Source organism: Catharus ustulatus, chromosome 8 (genome assembly GCF_009819885.2).
Source record: "Catharus ustulatus isolate bCatUst1 chromosome 8, bCatUst1.pri.v2, whole genome shotgun sequence".
In the NCBI taxonomy this organism is placed as follows: domain Eukaryota; kingdom Metazoa; phylum Chordata; class Aves; order Passeriformes; family Turdidae; genus Catharus; species Catharus ustulatus.
This window is the reverse complement of record NC_046228.1, coordinates 34,659,246-34,679,018: the sequence shown is the minus strand read 5'-3', so window position 1 is coordinate 34,679,018 and position 19,773 is coordinate 34,659,246. Positions and strand designations below refer to the sequence as shown.

The 19,773-nt window shown below is 47.2% G+C and overlaps 1 protein-coding gene across 1 annotated transcript in view; it reads left to right on the top strand.

The window, feature by feature from the left end:
* The first annotated feature begins 244 nt into the window (after positions 1-244).
* The window catches only part of LOC116999280 (hexokinase-1), a 35,456-nt gene continuing 15,927 nt past the window's right edge, over positions 245-19,773 (top strand). The window contains exons 1-5 of the mRNA XM_033065781.1: positions 245-417; positions 6,833-6,995; positions 11,446-11,594; positions 16,052-16,171; positions 18,816-18,911. Coding sequence (XP_032921672.1) covers positions 355-417; positions 6,833-6,995; positions 11,446-11,594; positions 16,052-16,171; positions 18,816-18,911 — 591 coding nt within the window. The 5' untranslated portion in view covers positions 245-354. The remainder of the gene's footprint in view (positions 418-6,832; positions 6,996-11,445; positions 11,595-16,051; positions 16,172-18,815; positions 18,912-19,773) is intronic.

Sequence of the window (19,773 nt, the reverse complement as noted above, 5' to 3'; positions counted from 1 at the left end):
GCCCACACCATCCCTGCCGCAGGCCAGGATGCCACTGCCCTTGGCTACCAAGAAGGATTTTTGTTTCTTTTTTCCTATTTTTTTAAATTTCCCCCTCAAGGAAGCCTTCAGCAGCCCATCTCCATGGCTGCCGTAGAGGCCCTGTGGGGTACGTCAGGGCCCTGCCCTCCTTCTCCTCCGGGCCAGGAGCGGGGCCGAGCAGCCGGCACGTCCCGCCGGGCGGGGCCGGGCTGGCCCTGAGGAGGAGGAGGAGGAGGAGGAGGAAGGGGCGGCGCTCGGCTCGGCTCGGCTCGGCGCGGCCATCCCCGGGCCCCGCATCGCTGCGTGCGCCGAGCCGCCGCTGCAGCCGGCAGGATGATCGCCGCCCAGCTCCTGGCCTACTACTTCACGGAGCTGAAGGAGGACCAGGTCAAAAAGGTTAGATGGACATCCCCCGCCCGAGGGCCGCCCCCCGCCCGCGCCGCTTGATTTTAATTTTTTTTTAAATTGTTTTAATTTTTTTTTCCCCTCCGCACGTTGGTTTCGTTGCTTTGTCCCCAGAGGCAGCCAGCTGCCGGAGAAAGGAGGGATCACCCCGGGTTTAAGCCCTCCAGAGCATCCGATGGGATGGGAGTGGGGTGTGGATGATGGATGCACAGGCAGGACCTGGGGGCTTTGGTAGTGAGGGGTGCGGATGATGGCTTCTGGTTTTCCTAGGCACCAGCATCCCCGCAAAGGGGATTTCCCCTTCCTTCCAAGGATGTCTGCGAGCATCCCTGCTCCAGCAGGCAAGGAGCAGGTAGTTTTTGAATTATGTGCCGCTGCAGGATCGGAATTTACAGGAAATGGTTGTCAGTTGTGCTTAAAAGAAGCATTTCTATAGGCTTCTTTTCCTTCAGCGTTGGGTGGCTGCTGCTGTGTGGTTGGTACAGCCCTGGCATCGATCACGGCCACAAGGAAAAGGGTGCGGAGCACAGGATAAATAAAAACATGGCAGTTAGGTCCTGGATGAGCATATTGCTGAGCTGTAGGGAGCGGGGAGCCTGGGGCTAGGATGTGGGGACACAAATTGGGAAAATAATTGCAAATGTCGATGAGTCGGGCTGACGTCAGGAAGCAGAGGCTTCCCCTCTGCCACCTCCCCAGGCGCTGCCGGGTGACCCACCTGGGCGTGTGGCTGAAGGCATCCCTAGAATATTTCGGGAAAGCCTCAGTGACAGCGTTAGTAGTAGTGGTTTGTAGTGTTCTTGGGGCTTGAGAATCTCCTCAGCAGGAGGAGAGCACCTCATCCCTTTGGGCTGTGCCTGGGGAGACCTCAGCTCCAGTGTGTGGGTGACCCACCCTGCCCCACTCAGGGCATGCTCACCCGTGCCCACTCCTCCCTCGGAGAAAACCTGAAAAAAAAACTGGGGGAAAAAAAAAGGCGTTTCCCACGGTTTCCACGTCTCCTTCCGTGTGCTTTAGGTCTTTTGCTTTTCCGCTCAGCGGCTCTTGCGAGGAGCCAGAGGCGTTCTGCTCCTCCTGGCCCCACGTACGTGGCTCTCCCCATGCCCAGGCCCGCTATGTTCCTTCTCCTGCAGGATTTGTGAGTGCTGCTGCTGGTGCCAGGCGTGCATGCCTGGCTAAGGCCTTCTCTGTCTCGCTGGGTATGTTATATTTAGAACGCCCAGATAAGCACGAGTGTGCCTGGTGGCCAAGGAGCGGCAGAAAGGCACAGGGAAACTCTGCGGCGTTCTGGTGGTTATTTATTGCAGGCTGGCTTGGCACCGTGGGGCTGCTATTGTATGACAGCATGGAAAACCGTTTGGCCAGGGAGCTGTAAAGCATTCTTATGGATCAATCTGGTTTTGTCTGGAAAAGTGAAGAAAACAAATAAAACCCACTTGAAAAGTCAAGAAAGCAGGCTACTGTTTTTAGAGGATGTAAGACATCTTTTCCTGTTTGTGTCCTTTTGGAACGGATATTGAGTCTCCTCGGTTTTGGCTGTCCTGTAGGGAGGATGTCTGTGGCAGCCAGAGGCTCTGCTGCCCCACAGCTGCTGGGAGCTGGTGGGGCTCCATTCCCCGGTTCCCCGTGGGGCAAAAGTGCTCTTGCTGCATCTCAGCGTGCTGCTTGTGAGGTCTGTGCTCCATCAGTGTGCTGCTTCCAAGGATACGTGCCTGCACGGCTTCATTTCAAGGTCCCTCCCTCTCCTCCCTGCTCCCGGAAGAGCAGCACTTTCTGCTGGTACGTGCCTGTGGCTCAGGGCTGCCAACCAAGGCGTTGTCCCTGCTCTCCGTGCTGCCCCGTGGGGCTCCTGGATGCCGTGGCTGCTCCTCTGCCTCGCTGGTCCATCACAGCCATCGGCTCAGCGTTTGGTGGCACAGCTGGCAGGTCACCTTAAGGATGCTGCTGTGGGTCACAAGGAGGGGTGTGGACAGGTTAAAAGTACCCACGAGCCAAGGCTGAACATCTTTTTCTCTCACGACCTTCTTTTCCTTCTTTTTTTTTTTTTAATTCCCATCCCTGTGTAGCACTAATGCTCTGCAGCTACCTTTCTGTGGTGGGAAGCATGGATGGGTCTGGTGGTTTCAGGCCCTGGGGAAAACCTTCATCTAAGAACTAGTGCTTCTGTACTGGTTCTGCTGTGTTTGTGTGTACCCCCTTCAGTTTTCACTGTGTTTTTTATTCAAATTTGTAATTTTTGGAGTGTTTTGCAAGATGAGTCATGGCAAGCAGGAGGAGTAGGCAGAGTGGAGGTGTAGCATTGAAGGAAGGGGTCATTCATGGCGTGAGCCCTGTGGCCCCAGTAAGGGAGTGTTTTCCAGTGAAACCACCTGTAATGGCATTTCCATCTCACCTTAGTGTGCAGCAGCAAGCTGGCAGTGTCTGGTGTCCTGTACTGTGTGAATACACATGTGGTCCAAGCAGCTTAAATTATCCAGATGTTTTTGCAGACATCTGTTCCCTGAATTTTTGTGACACTCCTGGGGCAGCAGCTGGAGCTCAGCATCCTCGCTCGGCCAGGGGACTTGACACAAACTCAGCTGTACTCACCATTTCCCTAAAGAGCTGACTCCCATCCTGAGGAACTGGGGACTCCGTGGCATCTGTGCCACTGGCCTGTGTGCAGGAGAGCTTTGTAAAGCTGCCTTTTGTTTCCAACAGGTTTGTACCTGCCATAGCTGGCCCCAGCAAAGGGAGCCTCTAGGTGTTGCCTGGTTTCTGTCTGTCAGGGGAACAATATGTTTTTGCTGTCTTTACCTGAGTGAAGAAAAAGATCTTGGGATTAAGGAGTGACATGTAGATGTTTAACCTTGAAAAAAAAAAAGTGATGGAATGGAGTATAAAAGCAGCAACCGGTATAGATAAGAGCCCTGTATTGGCAACCTGCCCCTGTAAAGGCTTTTTAGGAAGCAATCTGATAAATCATAATTAAGCACAAACAATTTCAAAATGTCTAAACTGCTTGTTTTAACATGCTTTGGCTCCTGATGAATCTTCCTCATGCTGAAAGGAGTATGATTAGTTCTGCAGAAGAATGTTTTCACGGTGAAGGGTTTTGGTTATGAGGGCTGTCTCAGTAAAATAGGTGCTAATAATTTCTGGAATTGTTGTGGGAGTGCTCTCTTCTTGGATACCGTTGACTGCTGTCAGGGTATGAGGTATGAGTTTGAGGAATGGCCCTTAGGTTTAAGCCTTTAGTGCTGCCTGTCTCATAATTATTCACAACTGCTGCAGTGACTGGATTTTCAGAAACTTCTTTTTCCCAAGTACAAACTGCATCTTTCCTATGTGACCAGGAAGAAACGCATGAATGTGGTTCAGATGATGAAATCCAGTTTAAAAAAAAATTGCTCACAGATTCTGTCTCTGGTTTGTTTTGGTTTGGTTTCTTTTAAGAAAAAGAGAAAAAAAAAGTGATTGAGCTCTTGGAGGACTCCCATAGTGGCAATCTGCGAAGATGCCCTTCCTCAGGGAGTGACTCTGAGGTGGCAGCTAAATAAAGGAGTGTTTTCTGCTCCTTGCCCACACAGCTGCCTGTCTGAAATTGTTGCTGCCCTGTGCCATCCCCTGGGAAGGGCTGGCACCTGTCTCAGCTGCTTGGGCTGCTTGGGTGCTGCCGGCAGCTCCTGTCTGTCCTGGGCAGCCTTTCCACTGCTTCCCTCTGCGTACTGTGTGTGTGATCGGCTTTTATTGCCGGCAGAGCAGGGAGTTATTAGACCTCCATCCCATAATCCAGCCTCCGGCTCCCCCCGCCTCAGGTTATTTATGGCTGTTTGCTGGGAGTTTTCCCTTGGAGGGCTGCACTGCTGGGATAACTAACCGTCTTCCCGCCTGGGAGGAAAAAAAATAAACAAACAAAACCGGCTTTTTTTTTTCCCCTATTTTTTTCTCCCTAGTTTTACGTGGTTTTTAGAAGCTATTTACACATAGGAGTGACTTTTTTTTTTCAAGCAGAGGCTCAGTGTCCCCGCCCCGGGGATCTCGGCGGTGGAGATGGATGGCCTGGGTGCCATGGAGCGCGATGCTCTCCCTGCGTGCAGGAGGGTCCAGCCCAATTATGTAAGGGCGCTGGCAGCGCTCATTGGTCTCTCACGGCAGCAGAAAGAGCCCTCCCTCCCGTTTTGCCTTGCTGCTGAGGGCAGCACAGGGGCAGAGGTGGGGAGAATGGGCTCGTCAGTCCTGACTGTGCAAACGCCACAACCTGCGCTCACAACAGGGCTTTCGGTGAGCGGGAATCCTTCCGCCCTGCTTTTGGGAGGAGGATGCAGCAGTGGGGCTTTGTTAGAGGGGTGTATTAATTGCACGGTGAGGTCTGACTGTGAGTGATGTTTGCTGTAGCTTTCACCGGGAGATCTGGGGAATCATCCCTCTGAGCGGCAGCGTGGGCTGCTGGAAGCTCAGCCTGATAAAAGAGGTTGGTTCCCTCGCTCCTTTTAAAGGGAGTATCCTCATGCTCTGACATCATGGCTTTACACACTCTGCTAAAAAAATCCATGGCAGGGTTTGCCATGAAGGAGAGACCTTCTTGCTTAGCTGGACTCCAGCCTCTGCATCTACCCCAGCAGCGTTTGGGGCTGCAGAGAGGGCGCATCCCATCCGGGTTTTTTATTCTTGGAGTGAGATGATGCCAGTGGCTGGCTGTGGTTGTTGCTGTGAAGGGGCTGTCAGCCCATGAGGGCGGCACAGGGACACAGCAGGGATGTGGGGATGCTGCCCTGGGGTCTGCATTTGGCCTGTGTTGCAGAGAACCTGAGCTCAGCTCTTCTACCCTTCAGCTGTACGCCTGCACCGTCACGTCACCGGTTCGTGGGGAAAATGCACGGTCTCATTTCATCGTGGTGTTATCAATCATGGTATTGTTCCTCTGCAAGCAATGACATTGGGAAGTTCACAGCTTGTGCAGCCTCTGGCTGTGTCCCCTGTGGTCCAGGCTTGCCTGGCCCCCAGCCCTGTGGTTCGGGCTCAGGCTGGGTAACTGTGCCCAGCTGCACTCTCCATGCCTTCTGCCTTGCCTGTGTAAATAAGTGCTGGGTCATGGCAGGAGGGTGTCTGGCTCAGGGAGGTACTGTCTTTGAGGAGACCTTGAGTGGGGTGGGCTGGAGTACTTTCTGTATGAGTAATTAAATTGGTGCCTGTTTTATGGTCAGTTTAGGGTTTAATGACGTTTTGATTGCATTTCCTTTCTGAAGGGCATTATTCATCGCTTCCTATCTCAAAGTCCCCAGTATATGGAGTGCTTGTGTATGTATGTTTCATGTAAAGTGGTTTATTGTGGCCTTGGTCTTGTAAGACGTAATGCCAACTTGGAGATGAGCTGCTCTCGAGGCTTCCACAGCAGCTGAGGAGACACATGGAGCCTCGGCACAGAGCTGGCCTGGGGTTTAAAATGAGGTGGCTTTTCCAGTTTTGCTGAGGACAGACAACATGGGCAGGGCTTTATTTTTTCAGTCTTGCTAAGCTGCGAGCAGAAGTGATCCCAAAGGTGTGGCTTCTATCTGAGCCATTTGTGGAACCAAATTTCCAAGGTAAAGAAACAAGGCAAGAGTAGACTGGCAGCTGAGGTAAAAAGGGTGGGAGGTGTGTTTGGCAAGAACCCCTCAAGGCCATGTTGTATTGTTCAGGCATCAAAGCATCTCTCAGTCTTCCTGACAGTGATGGTGGTTGTAATATTATGGAAAGCAATATTGCTGGAAAACTAGAACCGCCTCCTTTTTCCAGGGAGGTAAAACAAGCTGCTCTCATTGGAAGCCACAAGGGAGAAGTCAACAACTTCTAATTTAATGTTTTGTCTTGAGAAGGAAGGTGCCACTTGCCCCAGTCAGGTTCTGTCTTTCCAAACCCTCTGGTGTTTGGAATGGGATAGGGGAAGTGATCTGCTACATGAAAATAATTTCTCAGCCTGTGATGTAGCCCCAAAACTACTGTGGCAAGTCCTTCCCAGTGTAAGGCTTCAAACCCACATCACCCCAGCTGGGACAAGGTACCAAAAGAGGGATTTTTAGTTCCAGCTGCTTACCTCATGGACAGTCAGGAGAGCTGAGAAGTGGGGGCAAGGGCTGGAGGTGGTGGTCTGAGGCTATGGCAGATGGTTTTGTGTGAAAGAGAGGAGGCAAAGTGATGTGGGACTGAGTTGTGCCTTGGGAAGACAGTAGGATGGAGCTCACCTCAGCAGGCCCCAGACTTGTACATTTTCCATGATTTTGAGTCAGAAGATAAGGCAGTAAGCGTGTGGCTGTGTTGTCAGCTTGGCCAGAACCCCAGGGCCATGCTGGGGCTGCCCACTATCCTTGCAATTAAAGAGAGGTACAGCCCCAGTAGAGCATCTCAGGGCAGCCTTTCACTCTGGGCTGGTGTGTGTCTTCCCCAGATTGATAAGTACCTCTACGCCATGCGGCTCTCGGACGAAACACTGCTGGACGTCATGGCTCGCTTCAGGAGGGAGATGAAGAACGGCCTCTCCAGGGATTTTAACCCCACAGCTGCGGTGAAGATGCTTCCCACCTTTGTGAGGTCCATTCCTGATGGCTCAGGTAAGGAGCTGGCTGTTTGTTTTCCATAATAAATGCGTTGTGCTTTGTGGAAACCTGTTAGAAATACACAATGTCCTTCCAAGAGCAAGAGGGAATTACTTCCTGGCAAGCCCAGACAACATTTCGAAGGCAGCCTCCCCTCTGTGTGCAGGTCTGTTCCCGCAGATGCTGGAAGGTTTTGCGATTCCTTTGTCAAAGCCATTTTGAGCCAATGGAAGGGCCCTTCCTAGCACTCAGTTCGCTCTCATGCAGTACATTTACTCTGAAAACCCATCTGCCAATCAATACTGCAACAATCGGTACTTTATACAGCATGATTTTTGATTCATGCACTCCACACTCATGTGACCTAGGATGTTAAATACAGTGGCTTTTAGTAATTTGCTGTTTCCTTTAGCATCTCTTCTCCTTAGTTTTTCCCCAGTGGAAGTGTGAACCACTACAGGCTGAATTTGAGTTTCCTGGTGTTCATTTTGCATTTTGTAGCTTCCCTTCCAGTATTGGAAGAAAACTCACAGAACTTGAGGAGGATGTAGCATGTGGCTCCAAAGCTGCTGCTCTGGTGTGCTAAGCTTTTTCCATCTAGATGCGCGACTTGTTTTTTCCACGCCCTCTGTACCAGATAGAAGTGGCACAAACTGGTATCAGACACCAAAAAGGTGTTATGTTGGTAATTGAGACCAAGATTGCCTCTATGACTTACTACTTAAAAATGACTATGTGTTTGTAAAAAATACCATATATAGAGTATCTAAATATATTTATAAACATTATGTAATGGTGTTTATTATTTAGTAGTAACACTGGGTTTTCCTCTCATGCAGCATATGCTGCTTAACTAGTTTGGTGCCTACCTGTGTGCAGAAGTTGTAAGAAGTGCATAACAGAGTTATTACCTACTTTGAGGCTTTCTTTTTTTTTTTATTTTTTGAGTTCAAATCAGTAATTTATTGGTGAAGGAACATGAGGCCAGGTGCTTTGCGTAACCTGATGCTGCTGTCTGGCAGGTGGAATTCTTTGATAGCTTTGCTTTGCTGTTTGTTGCTTTCTGCCATCTCAAGCTTTTTAGTTGAGATGTGCTTTGCTGTCTTAAAACAACCAAAAGGAGAATGTATTTGAATCCTGTGTTTCCCTTAATTTAGCATTGCTGGCTGTTATGTTGAAATGTGTTGAAATTTGCAGCCTGTTGAGAAAGCCCGAAGCTGCCACACGCAGCTGGGCCACAGACAGAGGTTGCACTAAGGGTTTGCACATAAGGTGACTTGAGGGCTTTTGTGTGAAATCCCAGTGTTTTTATGGGCTCCAGAATCCCTGCTTTTTCATTCATGTTTGTTTAGAATTAATTTGAATAGTGACTTGTCCTCAGTTCCTTGCTTTGTCAGGCACTGCACAGTATCAAATCTGAACTGCTTGCAGTGAGTCAAATCGTTTTGAAAATTGTTCCATCGTACAAACTGGGAAGACTTAGAGATGGCCCAGGGGGATCTGCACGTGGCCAGGAGAGGTGTGAGAGGTTGCTGAGCACTGCTGGGCTTGAGGATGAGGTGTAGGCGTGTCTGTATGTCAAGGCATTAATTTCAGATCATGCATTACACGCCTCCTGGAAAAAGAACTTGGTGTATTGTGTACAGGGCACTCAGTTCTTGATCCTGTGCCCACCTGGCTGCTGCCAGCCTCTCCAGGTTGGGCACACTGCTGGCAGTGCTTTGCAGCACGGATTAGAGCAAGGCAGCGCTTTGCCCCAGACAATTTCTGTAGAGCTCAGTGGTGACTTGTATGTGTAGGTGGCTAGAGCCTCTTTGCATAGGTGTTAGAAAAGCAGGCGGTGCCATTCCATTCTTTTCCTGGAAGGGCATGTTCTGACCCCAGGTATGAGCAATATTTGCTGTGAGGGGGTGTTGTGGCATTTCTTTCCCTGACTCACCCGTGTGTGCCTGTCACGTGTGGCTCAGCCATCGCAGGGGTACAGCCAGGATGGGTACAGAGCCCCTTCCCTCTTCTTCCTAAAGGTTCTGGGGGGCCCTCATGGATGTGGCTGTGTTGATGTGCCCAAAGATGGCAATTTCTGCCTTCAGCTGTCCCTCCGTAAAAGCCAGAGGCTGAAAGCCTGCCCTTTTCTCTGGCCTGTCTCTAATTACTGCCTTGTAAGCTCTTTCCTCTGAGTCCAATTATTATTATGGGAGCTGACTATTCAGAAAAATACTGTTGTTTAGTTTCAGATCTGTGCTTGTGTTCTTTTTCAACAAGGAGTTTGTGAGCAATAATTCTAGAGACTCTGGAGGTGTTGATGTTAGCAGTTTTTTCCCCCCTTCATTCAGATTTGTTTAATTTATAAAAGCCATGAGGTTTTTCTGTCCACAGTGCCCAGAATGGTACCTCAAGCTAATTCAAAATGCTTTTGAAGGCCAGATAAATTCACAGCAGGTTTGATTGTACCTTGGTGTTACAAAGCACAGATTAAAATTCTGCTGCTTGGGTTTAATTCCTCAAGTATGCTGAAAGAAAACTCTAGTTGCATGCAGAAAGCTTTACACTCTAGTTCAGAGATCTTTTAAAGGGCGAAGGATGACTCTTAATATTTTTTTACCTTGAACTTGATGGTGCTGGAAATCAAACACCCTAACCCTGTTAATTTTTTTACAGGGAAGGTATTTCTGAAGTGCAGTGTTTGTTTGAGGTATGCACTTAGGCTTGAAAAAAGACCATATGGTCCAATGTTGATTTTCCCATTAGTTATTGGAGGTAATGGCTTGCACTCAACAGATGATACCCATAAGATAAAGCTTATTTGGATATTTGGCTTAATGAGAAACTCGAGGACAGTGTTTGACTTCCGGACTTGCTGCGGTGAAGTGGGTGATGAATTTTTTATGCTGAGCCAAATAAAGGGAACGCAAATCTCCAGTTTGCATATGCTCGTGTTTTAAATGACGTTTGTGCTGGTGCAGAGCAGTGTTTAAAGCCACACTGCTCAGAAACAGGTAGGGAAGCACAATTTGTGTTTTGGCAAACTGAGTTTGCCCATGTCTTGAGCAGCAAGAAGGAGAACTTGTGTTGCAGTGCAGTAAAATTAGGAGGTGCATTAGAAATTGTGGGCTCCCACTGTAATTTTGCTGTTTTTCTGTATGCACTTTATTGTTCTTTGTGGTTTCTCACATGACAGTGTTTTGTTTCTGTATTACTCTGCAACCTTGGAAAGCCAAAAGGACATTTGCAGTGTGTTTTTGCCTCTCTTGGTCTGTTTCTGTTAAAGATCCTGTCCTGAGGGATACCTTGTCTGGTTCATCAGCTTTGCTGAGTGGGATGAGGCTCCCAGAGGTGCATGGGGTGATGAGAAGGAAGAGCTCACTAGGTCAGATTTTAGGAGTTTTGATATGAGATTGGACAGAGTAATCTCAGAGGCAAGTATGGTTCTGGAAATCCTCGTGGATAAATTGCATACCTGGAATTCTGGTGACAGTCTGGGGTCAGAAGGCTCTGAGAGCCAAGTGTGTTTGAGGTAACATGTCAGAACAATCTTCCCAGCTGCTAGAGGTTTTTCCACTTTGAATTTAGGTAGAAGTGGAAAAATGGCAATGTTAGGAATGGCCTTCTGGAAGTCCTAGCTGATGAGGAAGCAGAATGAGAAGACACTGCATGCCTTTGCTCTGCTGCCCTCTGAGCAGCCCCGGTGAGCCTGGGGAATCCATGCACAGACACAAATGCTTGCTAAGAGCCCTGGTGATTATCTGCAGCCTGGACACACACTTCTGTGTGAGAAAGGTGTGCACGCTGCTTCCCTGAATATTGTCTTTTTGCAGACTTTGACAATGCCTGTCTTTGCTCCCTCTTAGATAAGATAGCACGAGCAGGTCAGTGAAATATGTTTGCCTTGCTCTCCAGGGCTGCCGAAGGTGTCGTTCCTCAGATAGCCAGGCCATGTGCCTGAGTCTGGATTGGTATTGGAGGGTACTGGATTGGCTTCAGCTCTCTCCAGCACAGAGGGAGATGGAGGTGCCCCAACTCTTTTCCTGGCTCCTGGGCAGATATTAGGAGCTCTGTGCAAGGCATCACAACTTCTGAGTAACTCCTGCAGCAGTGCAGGGCTGGTTTTTTGGCTGCTGTTTCTCTGGTTTCTCTTATCTGTCTGCAGTTTGCAGTGAATCTCAGCCTTTCTGGACATGAGATGAGGGGTGGCTCCTGCTTAATTACATCTGTGTGTAATTTGTTGATTTTAGAGCAGCCACCATTCACTGTTATTTGACGGGATGACACTGGTTTATTTACAGCAAAAGGCTGCTTGTCAGTGGTCTGGTATCCCTTCATTTCACTGTCTCTTATTTTCAACATCTCTTCTGGCTTTCTCCTGAGATCTTTGCTCTGCCAGCTTCATCATGACATCTGGATACACTGTCCACTGATTTGGATTCTTTTTTGATTTTTAATAATTTGTGTCTCGTTTTCCACATAGAGAAAGGAGATTTCATTGCACTGGATCTTGGTGGTTCTTACTTCCGAATTCTTCGGGTAAAGGTGTCACATGAAAAAAAGCAGACGGTGCAGATGGAAAGTGAAATTTATAACACCCCAGAAGACATCATGCATGGGAGTGGAACACGGGTAAGCACCTCTTCCTTGGCACATATCTCTAAAGTTTAGCTGCTTAGATTTTAGAAAACCCGCATAAGAATGAGCTTAACACCTAAACACTTGTACCTACAGCATGCAGACTGCACTTCGGTGACAATAAGCAGTACTTGGTGGAACAGAGCGTGCATTTTTGCTGTAAACCTGCTGTCACCATGTGGCAGACTTCTGGATAAGTTAGGGAATAAATGGTTTAGGAATAATAATTCTATAATAATTTTGTAATGAACTTACTTTCCATGAGTACAAATGGAGAGCAGGAAAACAACTTAGTCTTTGTAAGCAATGAACATGGCCAGCCCTGCAATTGTAGTGTTAGATGAGGGATAGAAATCCCCATGGCAGCCACATCTCTGTGCTGGCAGTCTGAGCAACTCAGCATTCATGAAAAGTACAAGTACATCTGAAAAATTACGGGAAGCTGATAGAATGTTTTGGCACAGCTTCAACTTAAGTTTTGCTGAGTAATTGAAAGGCTTTTTTTTTTTTTTTTTTTTTTTTCAGTCTTCCCTGTTCCAAGAGTAGAAAATATTTGTATCCATTCACTTGGATTTCAAATTGAGTTCTTTGAACGAATTTATTTTTTTTTTATGATCAGGAAGTGGATTACACTGGCAGATTTGTCTCCGTGTCAGCATGAGACAAAAGAAGTAATTTTCATTGTTGGAAACAGCAAGGTTTTCACACTTTTTATTAGCATGAAGTGCTGTTCAGGAGTGTGAGACCTGCAGGAAACTTAAAGCTTGTTTCAGAAGAATAAGCCGAAGAGGAGAAAAATAAAAATTATGGGAACAGCATTTCTGTCTTTAATACATTTTCTGTAGTCACCTTAATACCTTTATTGTCTGCATGTAGCAAGTTCTTCTGCATTGTCATGCAGCAGTGAGTGTAAGATGGCAATCATGGCTTGTCAGTAGAACTCATGAAAGCATTGCTGTGATATCTGAACCACAGCAGTAAAACAAACTTCTTGTGAAGACTTTTTCTAACCTCAGTGCTTTGTTTTTGGGTCTAAAGGTGATGGAGTAGCTTTCCCACGGAATGGTTTTGGAGGGGAGCTGAGCTGAGCTGTGGCTGGCAGAGGCAGGGAAGTTGGGTGGGCTGCTTGGAGGCAGGTTGGGAGCAGGGGGTTGTCCATGGATGTCCAGCTTGTGCAGGGCTGTCTGCACACTCAGGTGTCTGTCCTGGGGAGGCAGGGCAGGCTGGCTTTAGGGGATTCTAGATGGAGATATGATAAAGGTGGTAAGGAGAAGCCAGGAAAGGAGGCATCAGGTCTGCTTTCTTTCCATGTCTCTGTCATATCTGTGTTTTAATTTTTCAATATCCAAAGGCCATCTGGCTGTTGGTAAGCAGCAGTGTGGAGCTCAGGCTGATAGGCTTTGTCGTGGCTTTTAAGCTGAGAGAAAGGCAAGCAAGGCTTCTGCTGACCTCATGGGCACAGGATTTAAGTGCCAGGAGAATAAGAGCAGACCTTGGAAGCATTATCAGAATAGCACCCGGGTTTGAAGTTGTTCCATGACAATATCCAGTGCATGCTGTGTGCTTTCAGAGGGAAAGCATGGGGTGTGCCCAGGAGGCAGACAGGCAGCTGATGATTTGGTGCTTATGACTGATGTCTACTTTTGAGGTTTTCTGGAATGTCTGAGCCAGATTTGTGGAATACTTGGACTGAACTGCCTGCGTAGGGTAGGCTACTAACGATTTCCAGCAAGTTGTGTCATTAGGAGTGTAACTCAGCAAAGTTAAAGCTTAGTGCATAATCAGCTTATTGAAGGATTGTGATTTATGGCTTCACATCTCACTAACATGGTTTGTTTTGATATCTTCTACTTCATGGCATTCAAACTTCCATTTTTATCCATCTGTCAGGCATGGGCTGACAGTTTTACTAGTCAGAGACAGTTCTCTATTGAAGTCAAGGGCAAAACTACCATTGACTTCAGCAGCGTAATAGCAGGGGTAAAAGCTGTCTCCTGGGTCAGCTCAGTGAATGGGAATGTGCCTGAGACTTGATTCTGGTGTTGCTTTTTGTGTTGTACCACAACTGGAGGTAACTTACGGATTTGTGGCTGTTCCCTGGATCTGAAACTGTGCTTTCCTTGCTCATAAAATCATGCCCATTAAGGGGCTTGGGCCTGAGCTGGGATCTTCAGTTACCTGTCCAAGTTTCCTGTCTGTTGGCCAGATGTGTCCTTGTGGAGACCTTTTGGAGCCCAACTTGAGCAGGCAACTTCATGGTGAGGGGAATTAAGCCTGATCTGTTGCTCAGGGTCTCAGGCTGTATTGCCTCAGGTCTGTAAATCAGACTGGTCCTTTCCTCTTGGCTGTGGCATTCTCTCTTGTCCCTCTCTTTGACATATGATAAAACATTTGGCTCACACTGTTCCCTACTGCAAATCTGTGGGTAAAAGAAGATTTTGATTTTTCCTCAGTGCACTTTCCCTACTTTAAAGAAATTCTGCTGGAATTTTGTAATGTTGCCTCTGCCAGAGGCAGAATTTTGTAATGTTGCCTCCAGTCAGAGTCATTTGGCACTGATAAGGTTTGGATGTTAACATGGGCATGGGCACAGACAGACTCTTCCTTGAGTCTTCTTAGGAAAAATCTTACGAGCATCAGTGGTAACAAAACTAATAAATGCCTCTCTTTTTTCTGCTTTTGAGCCATACCTCCTTCCCTCTGTGGTTTGTGAACAGCAGCACAGCCAGACCGTGCATCACTGACCAGACACAGCTCCTGTAGTGTCCAAATTGTGACTAATAGTTAACTGCATTTGCCTGCCCTCCCAGTGTACTGCTAACTCACATAGGTGGGCTTCAGCAGCTCCTGCCAGGACTGTGTGGGCAAACACAGCAGGTGCATGGACTTTTTGGAGTCTATTGGGAATGCCCAGGAATTTTTTGCATTTAGACTTACAAAGCAGATCCCGTCTTTTCTCTATGCATTCGTAGTTGGTTGCATGAGAGGGATTTTTGTAGCAACATACACAGTCAACATTTCTGCTTCCTGCTCTCTGAACTCCCGAGGGGTTTGAGGTTGGCCCCTGGTTTTTGTCTGTAATCCTGGAAGCAGCTGAAAGTTTAGTAGGATTGAGTATTCAGCAAGATACTTTCAGATGGAAAGCATAATTAAAACACACACTCCTGCTGTTTCTGTGTTCCTCCTGGAGAAGTTGCCATATTTTGTTACCTAACTGTAGTTCTTTTCATAACTCCTCTGTCTCTCATCTGGGCAGCTGAAAATGGTCTTCCAGAAGCACAGCAGTGTACATTGCATTCCCATGTTGTTTCTCTGTGTGGGCTCAGAAAAAAATGTCCTTGATTTGCCCAGGACAATGAACAGCAACATTCTCCCTGGGAAACCACTGTACTCTTCCTTAATCAAATCTGACCTCATCTAAGACATGAGGCTAAGGTGTTCAGTTTAATTGTAACGTTACACACAGTGCTTCTTGACCTGCTTTGAAGGACAAAATATTCCTATTCATCATTTGTAATTGCTACAGTCTCTCTGTAGTACATTCCTGTCTCTCCAGTACTCTAAATTGTTCTTAATAAAGCTGTGTGGGTTAATGGGAACCAACAGATGTCTTTGTGTACTCCCTCCCAGTTATCCCCAGTCTTCTAGGCAGATTACCTGCTCTCATCCCATCAGTGCTGCAGATAGGATTGGGTTTATTTTGTTTGGGTTTTTGTTTTTCAGGGAGTTAAAATGTGAGGCACAGTTACATCCCGGAGCAGGCAGTGACTTGTTAATAGCTTGCCATCCATTTGTGGTATGGGTCAGTTGAAGGCATGTCTGGCTTTTTGGTGCTGGTAAACACAAACATGTATTTTTGTTGTTTCAGTTGCTCAGGCTTGATTTCAGCTTTGATTAATCCCTTGGATTTCATTTTTGTTTGGTTGTTGTGTGCTGTAGGAGTAGATTTGAGAGAATGTTCTTTTGGGTGGCTCCTGTGGAGTGCTGGGTTCTCTGGTCTCATCAGTGCTTGAGTGAAACAGATGATGGCTTCTCTACATCACTGTAAAAGTGCTCAAACTTCCTGTGGGACTGGATCCCTAACGTTCTTTTGACTTGCTCCTTCCTGTTACAGAAAGGTTAAAAGAACATTTTTGTTCTCATCAAATGTTAAGTGGGAACTTCTTAAGCCAGGAGCCTCTTGTTTCAGGAAGTGTTTTTATATGGGAGGAAAAGATGCCTGCAGAATTAGGTGTGAAAGGACAGTGCATTTCATAATGTATTAGTTATTAAGGTGTCGATATACCCTGCTTGAGAGTAGTTTCATAGCTATGCCATTTATACATCTTTTAAAATCTGGAGAGCGATTTTCCCCTTTCCCTTCACTCAGAGCAGTTTTCATATGGAGTTTGAAACTTTCTTCTCCCTGAAGCTGTATCTCTGATCATGGTGGTTTTATATTTTTCTTACAGCTTTTTGATCATGTTGCTGAATGCCTGGGAGACTTTATGGAGAAACAACAAATCAAAGACAAGAAACTGCCAGTCGGGTTTACATTTTCCTTCCCCTGTCGACAAACCAAGCTAGATGAGGTAAGAAGATTTCACAAATTTCTTAATACACAGAAGAGCTGCCATGTTATTAAAACACTGCCATGAAAGCAGTACCCCAGACATTTTGGGGATAAATGAGTATTATATTTCACTGTCAGAATGTGTTTGTGTTTATGTTTCTGCCCAAAAGAGGTGGGTAACCAAAGGGGAGGAGACAGTCCATGTTTTGTGCTGATCTCCTGGTGTTATGGTTTACCCTCTAAACATGGCAGTGGTTTTCCCTGCCTCCTGTGCAGCCTTTTTCACCTTTCCATGGAGTGTGGTTGGGAAGGACCCAGCCCAGCAGGGTTTGTTGGGGTTCTGGTGCCCCTCATGAGTATACAGGGATCGGGATTGGGATGAGGATGAGCTGTGCTGCTGGCTGGGCACCAGGAGCAATCAGACAGGTCACCTGGAGCCAGCCTGCTTTACAAAGGGATGGGGATAACCAGCCCTGCCTTGTGCAGTGCCCGATGAGATTCCCATGACCAGGATGCTGTGGTATTTTCCTCGTTTTGCTCCTTGTGCCACAAATGACTCAGCAGCCTCTGCCTGTCCATTGCTATAGCAACGGTGTAGCAAATGAAGGCAGGAAAGTTAAATCTGCACAAAACTCGCCAAGGTTGCCCTGTGACACAGCACGACCTGCTTTTCCAGCTTGCAGGTCTCTAGGTTAGCCTGGTGCAACAGCCCCCCAGATGCTGGTGCTGAGGAGGGCCAGGTGAGGCACGATTTTCGTTGCATTTCATACTTCTCGAGCAGTGCTGATAGCTGAACCCAAGGGTGCTGACTAACTCAGGGTCTGAAAGCAGTTCAGAGCAGAGCTGCCTTTCCCTGCATCAGATCAGGAGAGAGGAGCTGATCTTGGGGCAGCTCTCCCATCTGGCCATGGTGCATGGTGAGGCTCAGGCTCCTGAGCACAGCAGAGCCATGCTGGGGATGTGATTGTGAAGTTGAGTTGCCCTTGGGAAGGTTTGCTTAGCTGCATGATGAAAGGTGCTTGTTTGTGGGCAGGTTTGCTCCAGCCAGCTGGGATGGAACTGTGCTTGTGTGGGGCAGGCAGCATGTGGGGTGCTGTGGGGACACTGAGCAGTGGCAGAGTGGAGTGGGTTAGTAACAAGACAGGAGGGAGTGTCTCTTAAAGAGAAAAGCCAGCAACAACAACAGAAAAATTAGACACTTTTGCTGATGTCTTTTGAGTGTTTGAAAAGTATGGTTTTTCTGGACTCTGTGGGCCAGGTTCATTCTTGGATTGCTGCTTCTGAGAGGCTGTGCTTGCCTGGTGCTGTTTTCTTGTGCTTGGTGAGCACAAGGAGGCAAGGTGGTCCCTGTTTGCTCCAAGGGTGATAAGATGGGCAGTGCATGATTGGGCCCCACTCAACCCTGCTGCATTCCAAGGGCTCCTTTCTGCTGCCAGAGCTTTGCTGGTGTAGGAAAAATTCCTTCCAGCGCAGTGGCTAGTAATGCTGAGAAGAGCTGCTGTTTGCCAGTGTGGTTTGACCAGTTCCTTATAAAAGTTTTGTGGAACAAGGTGCCCTTTTTTCCCGTGAAGGCTGTGCCAGCAGAGCGGGCTTTGCCCACAGTTTCCCTGCACAGCAGCACGGGGCTTTGCTGGGTTTCCAAATGATGCCCACAAAGGCAGCACATTGGCAAAACTTACACAAACTGAGTTTCTGGTCTGGGGGTAGGAGAGTATCTCCTGGTCTGGAAAGAGCTGCCCTGACCTTCTGTCCCCTGTAGCTGTTTCATTTTGGAGGGAAAATTTGATTTTTAAGCTGAGATATGGGCAAACATACACCTGGGCAATGGGTGCTTGTGCCTACAGGCTTCAGCTTTTCTAGGTTTTAGCTTCTTGGACTCCTGTTGTGACCAATGTGAATATTGTGGTGGGTATGGAAAGCTGAGCTGGTTTGAGTTTTCTTTCTGCCAGTTGATTACTGTCAATGATATTTTCTTTCTTTTATTATTATTTACCTGTACACTGAATGCTCTGATTCAGCCAGGCATTATGTAAATAGCAATAAATCAGTGTAGTCATTACCTTGGGGGATTTGCAGGCTGTTCATGATGGTTTGCAGACAAGGAATTCAATACCAGGATTTCCTTTTTGATCTGTGCTGTAAAGCAGGGACATGCATTGTTACACATCTCCAGTATTTTCATTTACCTCAACTCATAAACACAATCCCACAGTTAAACAAGCCCAGGCAGGTGGGACTCCAGGCAGTAAAATGTGCAGCAGCCTGATCCCCACTGCAGCCGAGTCCTGGTCATGCCAACATCATATCCCTGCTCTGTAGTCAGTCCTGTACAGTCAGCTTTTTCTGAAAGCAGTCTGTTTCCATGGCCCAAAAGGATTAAATGGTTTTCCAAGAAAAACTGTCGAGGAGTAGCAGGGAGGAGAGTAGGCTGAAAATACAAAATGCAAACACACCATTTTCTAGCAAGGGAGGGGAAATGAAATTTCCATCTTTCAGCTCACTGTAATTAGGCTCTAAGACCAGTTGTCTCAGGTTGGGTTGTTAGAGGTCATGTGAGAAAAGAGACCTGAAGATTCGTTTGAAGTACAAAATCTTGGTTTTAAGGGAAAAAAAAATAAATCTGTGTGTGTCTTATTGTGAATGTTGCTGTCTTGTTTTACCAGGGTATTCTGATAACCTGGACAAAGCGCTTCAAAGCGAGCGGCGTGGAGGGAGCAGATGTCGTGAAGCTGCTTAACAAGGCCATCAAGAAACGTGGGGTAAATTGCACTTCTTTCTCCTTTTCAGCTGTATCTCAGCTTTGTCAGGGACCACTCTTCATGTCACTCACTTGAGCAGGTGGTCTGGGCGGTGGTGGAGCTCTGCTTTCTTGCATGAAAACATGTGGCTTTGCGGGAAAAACAAGGTGGTGTCAGAGTTGTTGTGTGGAAGTTGTGATTTTCCTCACAGCACAGAACTGAGTTGCTGTGTCGTGGCTTTTCGCTGGCAACCTTCAGTGATTTTATCACTCTTCAAAAACTGAAGAAGTGCTGTGTGGCAGTGCTGTGGCTTTTCAGTGATACCAACACATCCCAGTTCCTGAGAAACTTGTTTCTCATGGACTGGACTCAGCTCAGTTGTGCACCTGCTGTGCGTGGGAGCAGGAGAGGAGCTGAGCAGAAGAGAAGGGGATTTCAGGCTCAGCAAGCTGCTGCTCCCTGCAGTTTCTCAGTGTTGACTTCATAGAGAGTGAAGGTGACCAGGTTGCTGATTTAAACAAATAAAAAGGCACTCAGCGTGAGAGGGAATGAATTTGGGTTTGCATAGTGCTTGCAGCCAGGTCATATGTTGATTAGTCAGCATCCAAAAATTCATTGGAAACTGTGAAGTATTTGCTTTCTTTGGGCAGTTGTGGTTTGCTGTCACCAAACAGCATTACTGTCGTTAGACTTGATGGAATCACACGCTGAAGAACCTGGAAAGGAATGGCTGCATGTCATTTATTTAATTGCATTATTTTAATTGCATTATTAAAATCTTCACTTGAAATAAAACACATTGATGGTTTAAGTGACTTTATAAGAAATATTTTCTAGATTAACTCCTGAAGCAGCTGCTTCAAATCATTCCATGATGTTTCAG